The 16,746-nt window shown below is 39.0% G+C and overlaps 1 protein-coding gene across 5 annotated transcripts in view; it reads left to right on the top strand.

Annotated features, from left to right (window-relative positions):
* bicdl1 (BICD family like cargo adaptor 1) overlaps nucleotides 1-16,215 on the top strand; it is a 50,661-nt gene extending 34,446 nt beyond the window's left edge. For 3 of the 5 annotated variants that reach the window (XM_039771634.1, XM_039771631.1, XM_039771630.1), the window contains 6 exons: nucleotides 1,552-1,731; nucleotides 2,484-2,702; nucleotides 5,036-5,179; nucleotides 5,894-6,024; nucleotides 12,888-13,008; nucleotides 14,274-16,215. In XM_039771634.1, the coding sequence (XP_039627568.1) occupies nucleotides 1,552-1,731; nucleotides 2,484-2,702; nucleotides 5,036-5,179; nucleotides 5,894-6,024; nucleotides 12,888-13,008; nucleotides 14,274-14,462 (984 nt within the window). In that variant the 3' untranslated portion in view covers nucleotides 14,463-16,215. The other 2 variants (XR_005635838.1, XM_039771632.1) reach the window with 2 other exon arrangements.
* Nucleotides 16,216-16,746: the final 531 nt, after the last annotated feature.

Below are 16,746 nucleotides of genomic sequence, written 5' to 3'. Positions count from 1 at the left end.
CCCATAATGGGATGTGATGGTCAAAGTTACTCCTTTTAGTAAAACTTTGGGGGGGGGGGGGGGTGTGGGGGATAGGAAACTTTAGCAGTGATCCTAGCCCAGTAAGAGTCACTCTTAGATGGTTAAAATTGAAAACTTTCAAAAAATAAGCATGTGAGGTATAATTTTAGACTATTTTAAAATAGGCGATTACGAATATGAGATTTTTTTATGCTTTATTAGGGTTCTAGTGCTCTATGGACATATATTAAGGGGTGAAAAACAACAAATTTCTATTAGAATCAAGAATATTTATAATTTAAAATGTGTACTTTTCTTTCTTTGTTTACTGTTCTTGTTTATTAGCTACTTCTGTATCATGAAGAAAATTTCATTTCTTACGAACACCTTGATTTCACATCTGGGTTCCTCCCTACATTGAGTTTAAATGTTCTCCCCATGTGTGGGTTTCCTCTGGGTGCTTCAGTTTTCTCCCAAAGTTCAAATGCAAGCAGGTTAGGTGAATTAATGATGATAAATTGGTCTTGGTATGTGGGTATGGATGTGTCTGTTCTCTCTGTGATGGACTAGTGCCTTGGCCAGGGGTTGTTCTTGCCTTACAGTGATAGGCTGGACAAAGTAGTAACATCCATAATATGTGGTTAAATTAATGCTGCAGAGAAGTCATCATGTTTTATGCACTCTGCTGCTTGGTTAGTTAAGTAACGATAATTGAATGCTGATAATTTTGAACAGACTTGATGTAATTATCTGATACGTTGCAATATTGCATTGGTTAAAATGAATACTTCATTCCCTCCAAACTTAATTTGTACTGACCTGGTCTTTAATATTATAGTCAAGGACTGAGAGGAATGTTACAACTTGGGACTGTATAGACTTTCATGTGAGCAGGTAAAGTAGATGGTGAACCCAGTATAATAACTTAATTGATCAGTCCAGCCCTGGGGCCTTGTGGAGAGGGATGTGAGATCTTGCACCCTCTGTGTTTTGCCGTTTTGATGAAGTACCTTTGCTCCAAGTGACCTTGTGAATGTCCTTCAAGAAATATTGCATGTAAGACCCAATTAGCTTTTGAATGTTCTTTACAGTTGTTGGAACATATGCTTAGGTATCGCAACTCTAATTGGGATCTCCCTTTAATTTCGGTTATGTCAATGGAGTCTTCCATTTTCTTAACTAAAAGAAGTATCCACTAATTTATATTGTGCATCTTATCAATGGATGCTTCCTGTCTGTTGTCTGCTTCAGTACAAATTACCAAGCAAAATGCTGGACCTCACCTGTATTCTTTACCCTGAGGGCATAAGTGTAGCTGCCATCCAATAGGGATTTGGTTCACACAACAGGAGATGCTGCTAAATTTTGGTTAGTTTCAATCCTTGGAGGTGGTGGTGTCCGGTGATTCCATACCCCAAGGGAATTTAACTGTTCTGTATAATGACCAAGGAAAAAACGTTTTCATAATGTGCCTCTGTACTAACCTTGAACACAGCAGACTGGAGAAGGCTTTCACATTCTATTACTCAACAACAGTCTTTGTGTTGGCAGCTGCAGCAGAACCAGGTAGAACTTGAAGAAGTGCGTCTTGCTCACCGGCACCTGGCAGCTCGAATGGAGGAGTTGAGTGAGGAGCGGAGCCTGCGAAGTCTGGGTTCCACATCTACTTCATTGCTTTCTGAGATTGAGCAGAGCATGGAGGCTGAGGAATTGGAGCAGGAGAGAGAACAGGTGATGAAATGCTGGTATATTTTGGGGTTAGGAGGTGGGTTAGTTGGGAGATTGTGTAAGGAATGCTCCTATCCTAACCGCAAATCGGTTACTTTTTGATTGTTGTTGAATTGGGATATAGTCAATTGGATATGATGCTTATGTTTTTGTTAAATGGAATTGTGATTTTGGGGCCTAGACTGGAACAGGATTGGAGGAACTGTAAAAGGTGTTGAGTCTAGTCTCCAAAAGTGGAAGCTGCAGCCAGAACAGTGCCTGTGGTGAGATGTGCTGGAAGTAATCTTCCAACTCTCTAATGTTGTGGTAGAGGAAGAAGACAATGTTTCTTTATCTATAAAAGAGAATTATCACATAAATAATCAGATTGCTGATAACTTCATTGTTAACTCTGTTTATAAGTGAATGTGATTGGTGTTTAGCAATAGCCCAAAGTTTTAGGTAAATATTTGAAGTATTTAGAGGACACTTGAATCAAAATGGCTCAGTAAAATAGTTATTTTAACCAGCAAATACTCCAGTTATACTTAAGAGACTCACTTAGAACCTTACATTAATGGCTGCATTGAAGAAATAGCAAAGTTTAAAATGAAATGAATGCATTAGCCACTAAGCCACTCTGTCTTTTATGGTATAGAAAAAGAAAGTAGGTAAATTTCAGGTGAAGCAGATCTAGTGCAAAGTACAGCTTGGGGTCAAGTCCTGCAAATCATGCAATAATTACTTTTTTAATATCTCTATTTTTACTTCCTCAGTTAAGACTTCAGCTCTGGGAAGCCTACTGCCAAGTCCGTGCACTCTGCTCACAGCTACGGGGCAATGACATTACAGACTCTGCTCTATCCACTGACTCGTCAATGGACGAATCATCCGATACCTCGTCTGCCAAAGATGTCCCAGCTGGCAGCCTGCATAATGCCCTGCATGAGTTGAAGCGACTCACTCAAAATTTGCTGGATGGGAATGAATCAACAGTAAGTGCTGCTCTTGGTTTTCACTCTTGCTATAATTCTTTCTGACCTAGACTACATCATCTCATGTGACACCGAGCAGGGGCCTCATGTATAAACGGTGCGTATGCACAAAAATGTTGTGTAAGAACGTTTCCATGTTCAAATCACGATGTATAAGACCTAAACTTGGCGTAAAGCCACGCACATTTCCACGGTAGCTCCAACCCTGGCATATGCAAGTTCTGCACTCAGTTTTGCAGACTGGCGGCACCAAGCGTCAAAGCAGTGCTGCTGATGCTGTGTGGTTACCCTTTCTTTTTTAGATCCACATCCTTGACGCGGCTTTATAAATACACTGAAATTAACTGCATATTGTTTATTAGTTTAATGCATCTGATTGTATTTAACCTGTAACAATATAATGGTCCACAGAATGATCAAACTATTCTAAATACAATAGCTGCTTTAGCGTTGTTACTCTCCCTGCACCACCATCTTCTTTCAGCTGCTCCGTTAGGGGTTGCCACAGCGGATCGTCTTTTTCCATATTACTCTCACTGCACTACTCGGAGTATTTACGTATATCGCTGTATCTGAGTGGGAAATCACAGCTGTACAGCAGCTGATCAGAAAGAGAATTATCGGTATACAGCATCTAGCACACACTGTCTCAGCCATGCTGTCTATTGAACTGCTCTCACATGGCAAACGCTTCAGAGCCTTTCCTGTACTGACCTCGCGGTTCAGAAACGGTTTCAACCCAAGAACTATAAATGCACTCAATCAGTCCATGTGCTCCTTGTAGAACTGTTTGTACTTATAAGTACAATTACCTAACTGTAAACTTACGATAAGTTATAATATTGCACAACCTGAGCCACTTTATAAAACGCGTATTTACGTGTGATGATATCATTTTCAAGATGAAATGCAGCAAAATATGTTTATTATACAGATAAAACTTCATTTAAATCTATATTGTTAATAAGTAAAGCGAGGCGCTGGCACTCTGTTCACGGATTGTTCCTGCCTCGCACTGAATTCTTGGTGGTGCTGGCGCGACACTGGAAGGATAGATGGATAGAATACTTAAACACGTACTAAGAAGATATTTCAATGTTCCTTAAAAGTTTTGAAGATTCGGCGATATAAGCTTACAGATGGCTTAACGTCTATTACAGAGCTGATTGTGTGGCGATTGGGTATTTGGAGAAAGAGAAGTAAAGACAGGAATTGGAGATTAGTATGTTTTGAAAGAGACAGTATTGCTACAATACAGTATTTCATCTAAGGTAGCGCATGGCATGGCGAAGGTCAAGCACCTAGCGTGAGACATGAACAATAATTGCGCCATCGTGTTCCCATGTTTAGTAACATGCTTTAACTCCTATCATCATGAAAATGATATCACCTATACATCTCAGTATTTTAATTATTCAGAGAGCTGTAATATTACGAATGTAATGGATTCGGTGACCTGTCAGAGGAAGAGAAAGCCCGGAAGCACATAGTTATTCACACACATGGAGCACATTGAAGATCAAATACAGAACAAAGCTTTTAATGTGCTACTTTAGTTATGATGGGATTTGAGAAACTTGTAAATTAAACGATTTTTAGGTGAAGTTTATGATGTTCTACTTAAATGACAAAATAAACTACATGATTAAAATGGAAATTTAGAGATTAAAGTTGACATTTCATGCTTTTCCTCCCCAACCCCCCACCACCCCACTGCGTGCCTTTTTTTTTCTCTGTACCCTAATAAGCTTTCATATGACACTCAGACGGTGGGCTACAACTCGCCTTTTCACTGCGACTTTGATGTGTGACAACTTCTTTTTTTTATTTCGGGCACCGTTTAACTTTGTGAACTTGAGCTTACGAGTTTCTCCGACACGCTATGTCACTCGATCAACTTTCTTTTGTTGTTTATACCACTGTTTAAACCAACAAATAGTAAGTTTTTCCTTGCCTCCACTTGGTATTCGCTGAAATTCTTCTATTTTCCCTTGTGTTTTTGCCATTGTCTTTTCACAGAAGGCTGAGCTTAAGGACTGTTTACATTGATTTGCATATTCAAAGAAGTGTAATTGTGGGAGGAGTTGGGGCGGGACAGCAGGCGTTTGCACGTACGTTACTTTTCACGTTGACCGGGATTTATGGAGCGGAAGAACGTGGAAATTGGCATACGCACAGATTTATGCATCTGGATTTTTTTTGTGCGTAAGCACATTTCCACTTTTGTCCGCACGCCATGTTATAGTGTGAATTCTATGCACAGCGTTATGCATGAGGCCCCTGGTCATTTGCCACTTCTAGTTCATTTGGTATTTTTGCCTGTTCTATTACAGGGCTCCCGTCGGAGTGATGAGGATGCTTTGGAAGAACAGGTCAAAAAGATGAGTGAGGAGATGCGTGTCCTGAGGGAAAAGAATGAAGCGGAGCAACAAAAGGTTCATTTGGGTCAGGAGGAACTTCTGCAACTTCAGCATCAGGTATTTACATTGTGATTAGTATAGGAACATTAGAGCCTTAAAGTTGTAGCAAAATGTTGTGCTGCTGTGTATGATATTCTTCTCCATCTAAATACTGTTAGGAAAGGGAGCACAGTAAATTGGCATATTTATGTAAGTAACAAGAGATTTGTAGTCCTTTTGGATTGGGAGGATTAGAATTAAATATCTTGCACTTAAAATTGATTAGGGATTGTCAGGGCAGTATTCTCCCATCCATTCAATTCTGTATATTTAAATAAGAATCTGTGTTCACAAAATGGTGACAGTCATCCAAAATGGGTTGGGGTATGGGGAGCCTTAATCAGATTTACATTCCTGGGTTGATGCTTTGGGTACAACTGTTGGCTGCAACTACTAAAGTCCCTAACAACCTCTTTGTCTACTGCCTTAATTTTTTAGCAACATTCACTACAATCCATTATAGAAGACCACAATTGCACTGACTTCTATCGAAAAAATATTTGTGTTGGGCCCTAGGAGTAAAGTATTTTTTTGGACATAAACATTTCTATAACTGGAATGCTGGATGGCACAGTGACTTACATTTCTGTAACGTTGTGGTCAGCAGTCCAACTGAGCCACATGGTATGCCACACGAATACAAGAACTACATATGCAAAAAGTCATCAAAGCTGAAAATTAGAGCAGTGTTACATATTTACTGAGTATATAGTATCTCCATGTCTTTCTTAGCTGACACTCATGTCTCAGGAAATGATTGACTTGAAAGAAGAAAGGGAGCAGCTCAAAACTACCGCTGAGGAAAGAGTAGCAGATTGGCAGCTTCAGAAGGCTATTCATGACCGTGATGAGGCAATCTCAAAGTAAGTGAATTTTTTATTATGTAGAGCTGACCACTCAGCATTCAAGAGAAACTTTTTATTAATAATTAATGAGACCTCTCCTATTAAGTATGAAGTTTGATCTTGGATAGCTGTAGTTTCAGGTTGTCAGATGCAATTACTCTGGGTTTTTTTTTTGTACTGTTACAATGTGAATTTAAAATGACTCAATGTGACCTTTGCTGTTTTAGTTAATGTTACTTGTTTTCACGCCTGTGCCCCCTGTCTTGTAACCTGCCATTTTGCATCAGAGAAGGTAGAAAATTGAGACACAGACAGAGGTGCAATTATTTATATATATATATATAGGTGCAAATATATATACACACACACACACACACTCCTCAAAAGAATTAAAGGAACACTTTTTAATCAGAGTATAGCATAAAGTCAATGAAACTTATGGGATATTAATCTGGTCAGTTAAGTAGCAGAGGGGGTTGTTAATCAGTTTCAGCTGCTGTGGTGTTAATGAAATTAACAACAGATGCACTAGAGGGGCAACAATGAGATGACCCCCAAAACAGGAATGGTTTAACAGCTGGAGGCCACTGACATTTTTCCCTCCTAATCTTTTCTGACTGTTTCTTCACTAGTTTTGCATTTGGCTACAGTCAGTGTCACTACTGGTAGCATGAGGCGATACCTGGACCCTACAGAGGTTGCACAGGTAGTCCAACTTCTCCAGGATGGCACATCAATACGTGTCATTGCCAGAAGGTTTGCTGTGTTTCCCTGCACAGTCTCAAGGGCATGGAGGAGATTCTAGGAGACAAGCAGTTACTCTAGGAGAGCTGGAGAGGGCCATAGAAGGTCCATAACCCATCAGCAGGACCAGTATCTGCTCCTTTGGTCAAGGAGGAACAGGATGAGCACTGCCAGAGCCCTACAAAATGACCTCCAGCAGGCCACTGGTGTGAATGTCTCTGACCAAACCACCAGAAAGACTTCATGAGGGTGACCCAAGGGCCCCATGTCCTCTAATGGGCCCTGAGCTCACTGCCCAGCAGCATGCAGCTCGATTGGCATTCGCCATAGAATACCAGAATTGGCAGATGCACCACTGGTGCCCTGTGCCTTTACAGATGAGAGCAGGTTCACCCTGAGCACGTGACAGAAGTGAAAGGGTCTGGAGAAGCCATGGAGAACATTATGCTGCCTGTAACATCATTCAGCATGAGCAGTTTGGTGGTGGGTTAATGATTGTCTGGGGAGGCATATCCATGGAGGGTCACACAGACCGCTACAGGCTTGACAAAGGCACCTTGGCTGCCATTAGGTATCAGGATGAAATCCTTGGACCCATTGTCAGACCCTATGCTGGTACAGTGGCTCCTGGTGCACGACAATTCCTGGCCTCATGTGGTGAGAGTATGCAGGCAGTTCCTGGAGGATGAAGGAATTGATACCATTGACTGGCCACCACACTTTCCTGACCTAAATCCAATAGAACACCTCTGGGACATTATGTTTTGGTCCATCCAATGCCACCAGGTTGCACCTCAGACTGTCCAGGAGCTCAGTGATGCCCTGGTCCAGATCTGGGAGGAGATCCCCACAACACCATCTGTCATCTCATTAGAAGCATGCACCGATGTTGTCAGGCATGTATACAAGAACACAGGGGCCATACAAAGTGCTGCATACAATTTTGAGTTGCTGCAATTACATTTTGTCAAAATGGACTAGCCTGCCACATAATTTTTTCACTCTGATTTTTGGGGCGTCTTTGATTTCAGGGCTCTGTAGGTTGATCATTTTCATTTCCATCAAACGATGTGGCATCCTTTCGTTCCTAACACATTACCCAGTGATCTGATGTGTTTTCAAAGTGTTCCTTTAATTTTTTTGAGCAGTTTGTTTTTATATATATATATATATATATATATATATATATATATATATATATATATATATATATATATATATATATATATATATATATATATATATATATATATATATATATATATATATATTAATAAAATAAAATATGATATGATACTGGAGTTCTGGTTTGATCATAAGAAAACTGACTAAATGCGTGGCATAATTAGCTGAGAAAACAATGTTCTCATATTTGGAGGTGCTGATTCTAATCCCAGGAGCTTCACACTCCTCATGCAGATTGCTTTAATGTCTGCCAAAGGTCACAATTTGATGAAGCAAATAGGATAGTATCTGCATATTGCGATGATACTACACCCTAACCACCCGAGCTGGGCACCATCACATCCTCCAATGTCCCTTGATATCCTGTCTATGAAAAGCAGAAACTGATATGGTGACAAGACACTGCTTTTAATGGAGCCTGACACCCACAGTGAAAAAAATCAGACTTAATGCCAAGTATTCAGCCACAGTTCTCACTGGATTCATATAGGGAACAAATAGCATGCAAGAGTGTCCCTGTTTACCAATATTTGTGAAGTACCTCCTACAGCATGTGACAAGGGGAAACCGTCCTATGCTTTTTGAAGTGGTTTGGTCATCATGTTAGGATGGGTAGAGACTCTGCGGCAGACCCAGGAAACACTGGACAAATTTATATCTCTTGACTAGCTTGGGAATGCCTGGGGATTCACCAGAAAGGGGCTTGTAACTGTAGCTGAGGACCGAGAAATCTGGTTTGACCTGTTTGGCCTGCTTCCACCAAGATCCTAATCAGGAAAATGAGATTAGATTATTAGCAAAAATTATTATTAATGCTTTTAATGAGAGTAGTTTGCTTATTACAACACAGCATATTAAATCGTACCTTAATTTTCATCAGTGTTAATCTCATAGCAACTTCAATATTTTTAAGACAGGAGTGGTATTTTGTTTTATTAGAGCCAGTGATTTTGGAGCCAAAGTCATTATGCCCCACACACTCACCTCGCAGATGGCGTCTTAACCCACTTCTATTAGCAGACGAGAACTGTACACAATTTATATCCAAATAAATCGGCTTTTTCCTAGAGACAAATAGATCCTCAGAGGTGTCTGCAGGAATACTCTGGGAAACTCTTAAGGCCTTCCTAAGAGGACAGATTATTTCGTATCTTTCCCACAGGAATAAATTAGAAACCAAGAAAGTATCCGAGCCAAGAAGCAAAATTACTAAAATAGATGAAGAACATGGCAGTCGTCCAAGCGAGGCTCTACATAGGAAAAGGCAGACTCTGCATTCAAACCTCAACCTCATGACAACTAAAGAAACTGAACAACTAATATATAAATCAAGACATCATTACTATGAACACTGAGAGAAAGCTAATAAGCTTTTAGCTCAACAAATCCATAAGCAAGAAGATCGCAAGCAATCCCAGTAATCACCAACACGAACGGAGATGAAATCATTGACCATAAAAATATAATGTACAGATTTAGAGATTACTATAAATCCTTATTCTACTGAGTTTAAAGAATACAACACACAATCTGATGCATTTCTGGATACATTAGATACCACAAATAGTTACTTTTAGTGTGGAGGAACTCGATAAACCTTTGGCGCTATCAGAATTACTAGATGCTATAAAGTCACTTCAATGCGGGAAAGCAGCAGGCCCTGATGGCAACCCTGTAGAATTTTATAAGAAATTCTCCACTCACCAGTAAAGTCAAACACCCCAGAAATATTATTATCATTAGATGCAGAAAAAGCATTTGACATGATTGAATGAAAATACTTTTTCACTACATTAGAGAAATTTGGGTTTGGCCTAAAAAATTGTGCATGGATCAAACTACTGTAAACCAATCCAGAAGCTTCAGTCTGTATTAACAAGATTTGTTCAGACTACTTTAAACTAGAATGGGGTAGCAGACAAGGATGCCCCTTGTCACCACTGCTATTTGCAATCGCCATTGAACCACTGGCAGTTCACTGTTGAAATGCTGATCAGATAAAGGGGATTATCAGAGAGGGACTGGAACAGAAAATTTCTCTATATGCAGAAGATATGTTACTGTATATATCCGACCCATAAAATTATGTGCCTGCAGTCTTAACAGCATACACAGAATTTCAAAAGATCTCTGGTCTCAGAGACCCTACAAAGATCTAAGGCAGAAGGTGGCATGGCTCTACCTAACTTTCAATTTTATTACTGGGCAGCAAACATACAAGCTATAAAAACCTGGACACAAATAGATGAACATACACAGGCTTGGTCCGCAATAGAAGTAAAATCCTGCAGTACTTCTTTATATTCCCTGCTGTGTGCCCCAACAAATGTAAGTTATCACCAATATACTAATAATCCAATTGTGCTTCACTCAGAATATGGAACCAATGTAGAAAGTATTTTAGGATGGAGAATCTTTTATCTGTGGCACCTCTGCAAGAGAACCACCTCTCTCAACCCTCGCAAACATATGCAGTTTTTAATATCTGGAAATGATTTAGGATTAAATTGCTTAGAGATCTTTATATAGACAACATCTTTTGCATCCTATGAACAATTACAATCCAAATTTAATTTTCCAGGTACACATTTCTTTGACTATCTTCAAATTAGGAACTTTGTTAAACATAACATGCCAGATTTTCCTCATCTTGCACCCTCCTCCATGATGGAAAAAATATTGTTCAATTTCGAGGACTTAGACACCATCTCTGCAATATATAAAATTATTTTACAGTCCCTCCCTTTCAAAGATCCAAGAGGACAATGGGGAAAAAGATCTCCAAATCAATATATCAGAAAAGGAGTGGAAAGTAGCAATGCAGAGAATTCACTCAAGCTCCATATGCGCAAAGCATACAATTATACAACTTAAAATTATATATCGAGCACATCTGTCTCGCTTAAAACGGTCCAAAATGTTCCCAGGTCAAGATCCAACCTGCGAACGCTGCAACCAAGTCTCAGCCTCACTAGGTCACATGTTCTGGACCTGCACCAAATTAACATTTTGGACCAAAATTTTTAATTACCTTTCAGATAGCCTTGGACTCACAATCCCTCCTAACTCATTAACAGCTGTGTGTGGTGTTCTTCCAGATGGGTTTAAAGTGGAGAAAGGAACAAATTGTGATTGCATTCACTACACTTTTGGCACGCAGACTTATTCTGATAAACTGGAAGAACCCAAACTCTCCTCTTAAGTCAGTGGGAAACCGATGTGCTATATTTGAAGTTGGAAATAATCAAATACTCAGAGGATCTGTACAGACTTTTTTCAAAACATGGCAGGATCTAATCACTAATATTTTAAAATAAGTTCATAAAGCACAGAGAATTTATTAATTTAGGTATGTTTACAAGCCTTAAATTTATCACCGTTTGCCTTGCTCTCTATCTCAGGGGTGGGGATCGATTATGTTCTTAACTTAATTTTTCTTTTTGTAAAAACTTGATTGGCTTGTATGGATTGTAATAAAATTAATAAAAAGAAAAAGAAAAATACATTTAAGTCATGCACATCCATCTAATGGCTGATGGATCTTAAGTTTTCATGCATATTGTCATCATATCTTTTTTTATATATATCCCTGTCCAAACTTGGTTACAAATTTAGAGATTTCTACAATTTTCACAATTCATTGCTAAAACTGGTCATTGCAAATTTCCAAAATTCTTTATTATTTGAGTGATGAATTGTACATAGCTTGTGCTCATGCTTTATGTGAACAGTTTCCAATTTATCAGTTGCATTTGGCTAAAAAATGTCTTCCTCAATCTTGGACTTTTTGTTTTTAGCTTTCATAATTAAGACGCAACATAAGAAATAATTGGGTATTTTTTCTTAACTGTTGCACATTTTTCTAAACTTTTTCTTGTTGTTTTAAATTTAAAGTCTTTCAGAACTCTGTTTTCTTAAGTACTCAGCCTGGCTAATATTAAGATGTGCTTTTAATTTTACGGGTTTCATACTTTCATTTGTCAGAATGTTGTTACAAATTAACTGTTTGCTTTTCACAATGATTAAAGTTAAAATTAAATTGAAACTGCAAGAATGATTCATTATACTTGGTCTTTTTGTTTTAGTTTCTCTACTTCCTTGTGTGCCCCGATTCATTGCATTGACATCTTTTCCTGTTTGTCCTTTCCTAAAGTTTACCATTTACATTGTATAACTGTCTACGGATATGAGAAACCAGCAGTAAACTTTTTTGCCATGCCCATCATATATCAAAGATGTGCCTCCAAGTAAACTTTCAGGTTGATGTGTATTCCTATACACCATACTACTGACTGGCAGCACAAAGGTCTTCAATTGCCTTCACAAGAAAATAAGTGAATAGTAGTCACATCTAAGTTTTTATTTTTTGTATTTGTGACCACCTCCCCCCTTACATTTTTAATTGACCCCAAGTTTAAAAAGTGCAGAGTTGCACTACTGTGTAATTTTTTTTGGAAAAAAAGTATTTTGAAAACCAACTGTGCATGACACCAGAGTTCCGAGACCCAGCAAGTTCCATGATTTGGCACTTCACCTTGGTTTGCACCAGTTAAAAGTGATTTATATCTGGACTCTTTTTGAATGTGTTCATAGGTTAAACCAACTTGAAGAAGAAGTACACTACTGTGTGCTGATGACAGTAACTTTGCTGCAGTACTCGCTGTATGCACTTGTTTAAAACTGCAGACTTGGGTGCAGAAACGGCAATACAAAAAATCCACAGGTATCAAGAAATTCAGTTAACATGGATTTGTGTCCGATTTTCACCCTGGAACTATTAGAACCAATAGCTGCTGGGGCTTTCCAGTACAAAATTTGTTTTACAGTTGTGCTTAACAGACTAACAAAGCTTAAGCTTTATCCTGTGGATCAACAATTATAAAATCTGGTTTCAAGTATGCATTTGATTTCCTTTTTTTTTTTTTAAAAAAAAATGTTTTATTTTTTAATAGGAAGAATGCAGTAGAAAAGGAGTTGGCCAAGTGCAAAAGTGACATTATGAGCCTCAACAGTCAGCTCCTGGATGCCATCCAGCAGAAACTGAACCTATCCCAACAACTAGAAGCTTGGCAGGTAGGTGTACAGTCAGATCATACTGCACTTTAACAGGTGGAACAATATCTTAACTCTACCATGCCCTACTACTTTCCTACTGACAAACACGGCTTTTAATAATACGTGTTAATGTTGTCATTCATTTGCTTGCGTGCGGAATTGTGCATCTCGTGCTTTCAGACAGTCACTCGTGTCTGAAATTTTGGCTGAATTCTCACTGGAAGTATCTGAAGAATAGCTAAGAGTAGAATTTGAAACAAACTGCATAAATTTGGGAAATGGGCTTGGGATCTTTCCAATACACACAAGCTGCAATGGACCTATGGTGATCAATCTCTTCTACAGTGTGCATGGATGGCTGTTCTCCATTTTGTGTTCTTACGTCTCTTCTCCCGGCTTCAGTTTGCTTCCTCAGGCCTTTTTACTATCTGGCTCCTGTGGTTTCTGATCTAGTGGCCTTTCTCCGCTACTATCCTTCCTGCCTTGTGGTAATTCCCCTCCTGCCTTCGAGGTGAGCATTTATATGCCATCACATACCCTACCAACTCATCCATGATGGCTGATGTATCTCTTCACCAAGTACCCATTTCATTTTTCTCACTTTCCATTGGCAGCTAGTAGAATCCAACTAGGACTAGACCACCCCATCAAAAAGGAGCAATTTGTTTGATTAAGCCTTGTGAATTTTATATTTTCTCAGTTTACTTTTTTCCCTCCCCTTCTCTTCTCTGAGACTTCACTGCACAGTAACCTTGTAGCTTAGGTCAGCTAAGCCATTTCTTTAGGCAAACAGTGCGTGCCACTCAAGCCCAACCCATTGCTATGGAGTTGCACTTTCCTGATGATGATTAGACTGAATAAACTCCTAAACAAAAATTGTCCTTGAACAACACTGAGTTGTCATTTTTAGTCTATTTTTCTTATGAAAGGACTATTTTGAGGAATTTTTAAAAAGTGATCATCTGTTTTGATTTTCCCACTCATTTTTTTTTCTTAAATATATTGTGTTTTGGAAATTGTGTTGCAGCAGTGGAAGTTGGGATGGAAATGACACTCCCTTTTCTGCCTCTATGCTGTTTGAGTTAGTAGACAAGTTGCAAAGACATTTCTGGAAAAGTGTACCTCAGAAATACAACATCCTGTTCATTTTTTTGTCACCTTTTCCTAACTCTGTCAGTCTTCATTTGTGATCTTCATATTAACAAGCTTTACTGTTTGTTTGGCCAGTAGATTCTGTAGGGTCCAGTTCTGACAAACTGACTCTTGTATCTCTTTGTGTTCAGGATGACATGCACAGGGTCATTGACCAGCAGCTGATGGACAAACACCAGGCTGAATGGAGAGAGCCGCCATATTCGTTCTCGAACAGTGCAGGCCGGCGTGGCTGTCTGCCCCCTTCTGCCCAGCTGGAGGACCCCGCCTGTGGGGGGGCAGAGGCAAAGTGTCGTTTCTCATTCTTTAAGAAGAACTGATAGTTTATAAATCTATAAATATCACAAGACTGCCAGCAGCATGGACAAATCCAAAGATTTACTATTTTTGTAAACTCTGAGAAAGTAGATATCTATATAACTTAATACTTTGCTAAACATAGGAGAAGAGAATTTAAAATGAGCCGAGACTGCTGTGTTTATTCAGCTCAATGTTTACACAAGGTGGGCAACAGTTGCTTGCCAAGTGCCGTGCTTGTGCACTATTGCACTTTTTAGGTTCTCACGTGACAAGTTTGCACTGATCTTCTTGCTGAAACATGCAAGTCTTGATCATTGCTCTGCAAATGTCATGCAGCTTATGAGCTACTCTAACCCTTCACTCCTCACTAAGCTTGAAAGACATGGTGAGGTGAATGGTCACTCCTGATACTGATTGGAATAAGGGAGCTACACTGTCAGAATACATCTTCAGTTCCTTGGTCATTGTAGTGCCCAGTGTGCCCTATATACCAAGGGTACACTGTGAATAGATTTTGTAATGGCTTGACCTAGAAAAGAAACTTACTTTATGCAATTGCCACATCAATCCTAGTTTGCGCAACAGCCAAATCTTGTTTTTACAGCCTTGAACCATCTTTTCTCCAAATTCTACAAAAGGCCCACAAGGTTATCTTTCAACAGTGAAAGAGTTTACATATTGAATGAGACATGGTAGGTTAGGACCATGGGGCTGGAATGCTGTCGCCAAGGGCCTATAGTAATTTAGTTTTACAGCTGCTATGTATTTTGGGCTCTTACATGAATAGGTCCAGATTTTATACAAAAATACGGTTTTTCAGTTGCCAGTAGAAATACTGTCTGTTTTACATGCAATAACCAAGTCTACCGTGAACACAGTACATCAGTAAAATCACTGATGACTACTGTGAAGGAAGAACAAATGTTTAATAATACCATTTCAATAAAAATAACTATAGCAGCCTGCATGGAAAATATGACACAGCACCTTGCTGCACCCATGTAGAGTAACATGTTTTCTCTTGTCCCACCATAATCTAAATAAACACCATTAATTTTTCAGCTTAGCTGTGGGTTATATTAATGGCCTTACCCAGGCTCCCGGTGTTCCAGCTGTGTCTGTATGGAAGAAGCATATTAGACTGGTTTACTCTCATTAAGCCATAGTCCCATACAATTTGGGTTGGGTGCTTCCTGCCCTCTTTCTCCCATCCAACATTTATTGCTCTTCCACATGATCCTTTATAAGTCAATACTCAACAAAAACATCTGACTTATGCCTATCATACCCACTTTGGTGGCCAGTGCCTACTCTGCCTTGCAGTAAGGGATCTCCGGTTCGTACCAAAACTAAACTGGCTTCTTCCAATTCCAAGACCTGTAAATCTCAAAAAGGCTGTAAGTGACCAAATCAATTTCATTCTCCCAAATTACTAATGCTGCAGTGAAAGCAAACATCAGCTACAGAGCAGTGGGCAGCTCAATTTTTCTACATGGAACTGACTTTACTAACAGGTTGGATTATTTGTATAAAATGTGGATGGTTTTATATAAAATTGTATATGGAAAATTTAATATTTTAGTAAAAAAGCTGAAGTATGAATGCTGCTTTTCTTTCATGTTAAGCTGTGTTATTCCAAATATACTAATGGGCTATTATGAAAAAACAGTCATGGCTGATAAAAATTTATTCCAACAACCTCCCCCTTAACATTGTCTCTGAAAAGATAAAGGAGCTCACAACAGGCAAGTTATTTCTAGTATAAATTCAAAAGGTTTGACAAAAGTAACCATGCCTTGCTTGGCCATGAACCGTAATTTTAGAGTCCAGGTTTAATAATGTAGGATTATGGAGGAGGGAGTAGTAGTCAGCTGTAATTTTTGAGGGGGTATGCAGACTAACATTTAATATTCGCTGTTGCAAATAGCTTACTATATCTTGTATGGAGTTATTCCACAAAATCATGTATCCCCTGCTGATTTAAAACTTGTCTAAGTAATTTAAGAAATGGGCAAAACTATGTACTAAACCATTGTAAATTCTCTTTAAACTAGCATTGTCACAATGCAAGTTAAGAAACAACCAGGCAAATATGAAGTTAGAACACACAAGGACATGGCAGAAACATCTTGATGAGGCATGTATTCTAAAAGCTTCACTTACCGGGGAATGTTTTCATTCTAGTGTCACCAACACCATGCTTCTGATTCAATTTCTTAGAGAAAGGTGTTAGTTTTTGTAGTCACTGCTGCCTCTCTGAACACACAAGGTAACCTGGACATATGTATAATCTTACAATGCTAA

The sequence above is a fragment of the Polypterus senegalus genome, chromosome 12 (assembly GCF_016835505.1).
Source record: "Polypterus senegalus isolate Bchr_013 chromosome 12, ASM1683550v1, whole genome shotgun sequence".
NCBI lineage: Eukaryota > Metazoa > Chordata > Cladistia > Polypteriformes > Polypteridae > Polypterus > Polypterus senegalus.
This window is presented reverse-complemented; position numbering and strand designations above follow the sequence as displayed.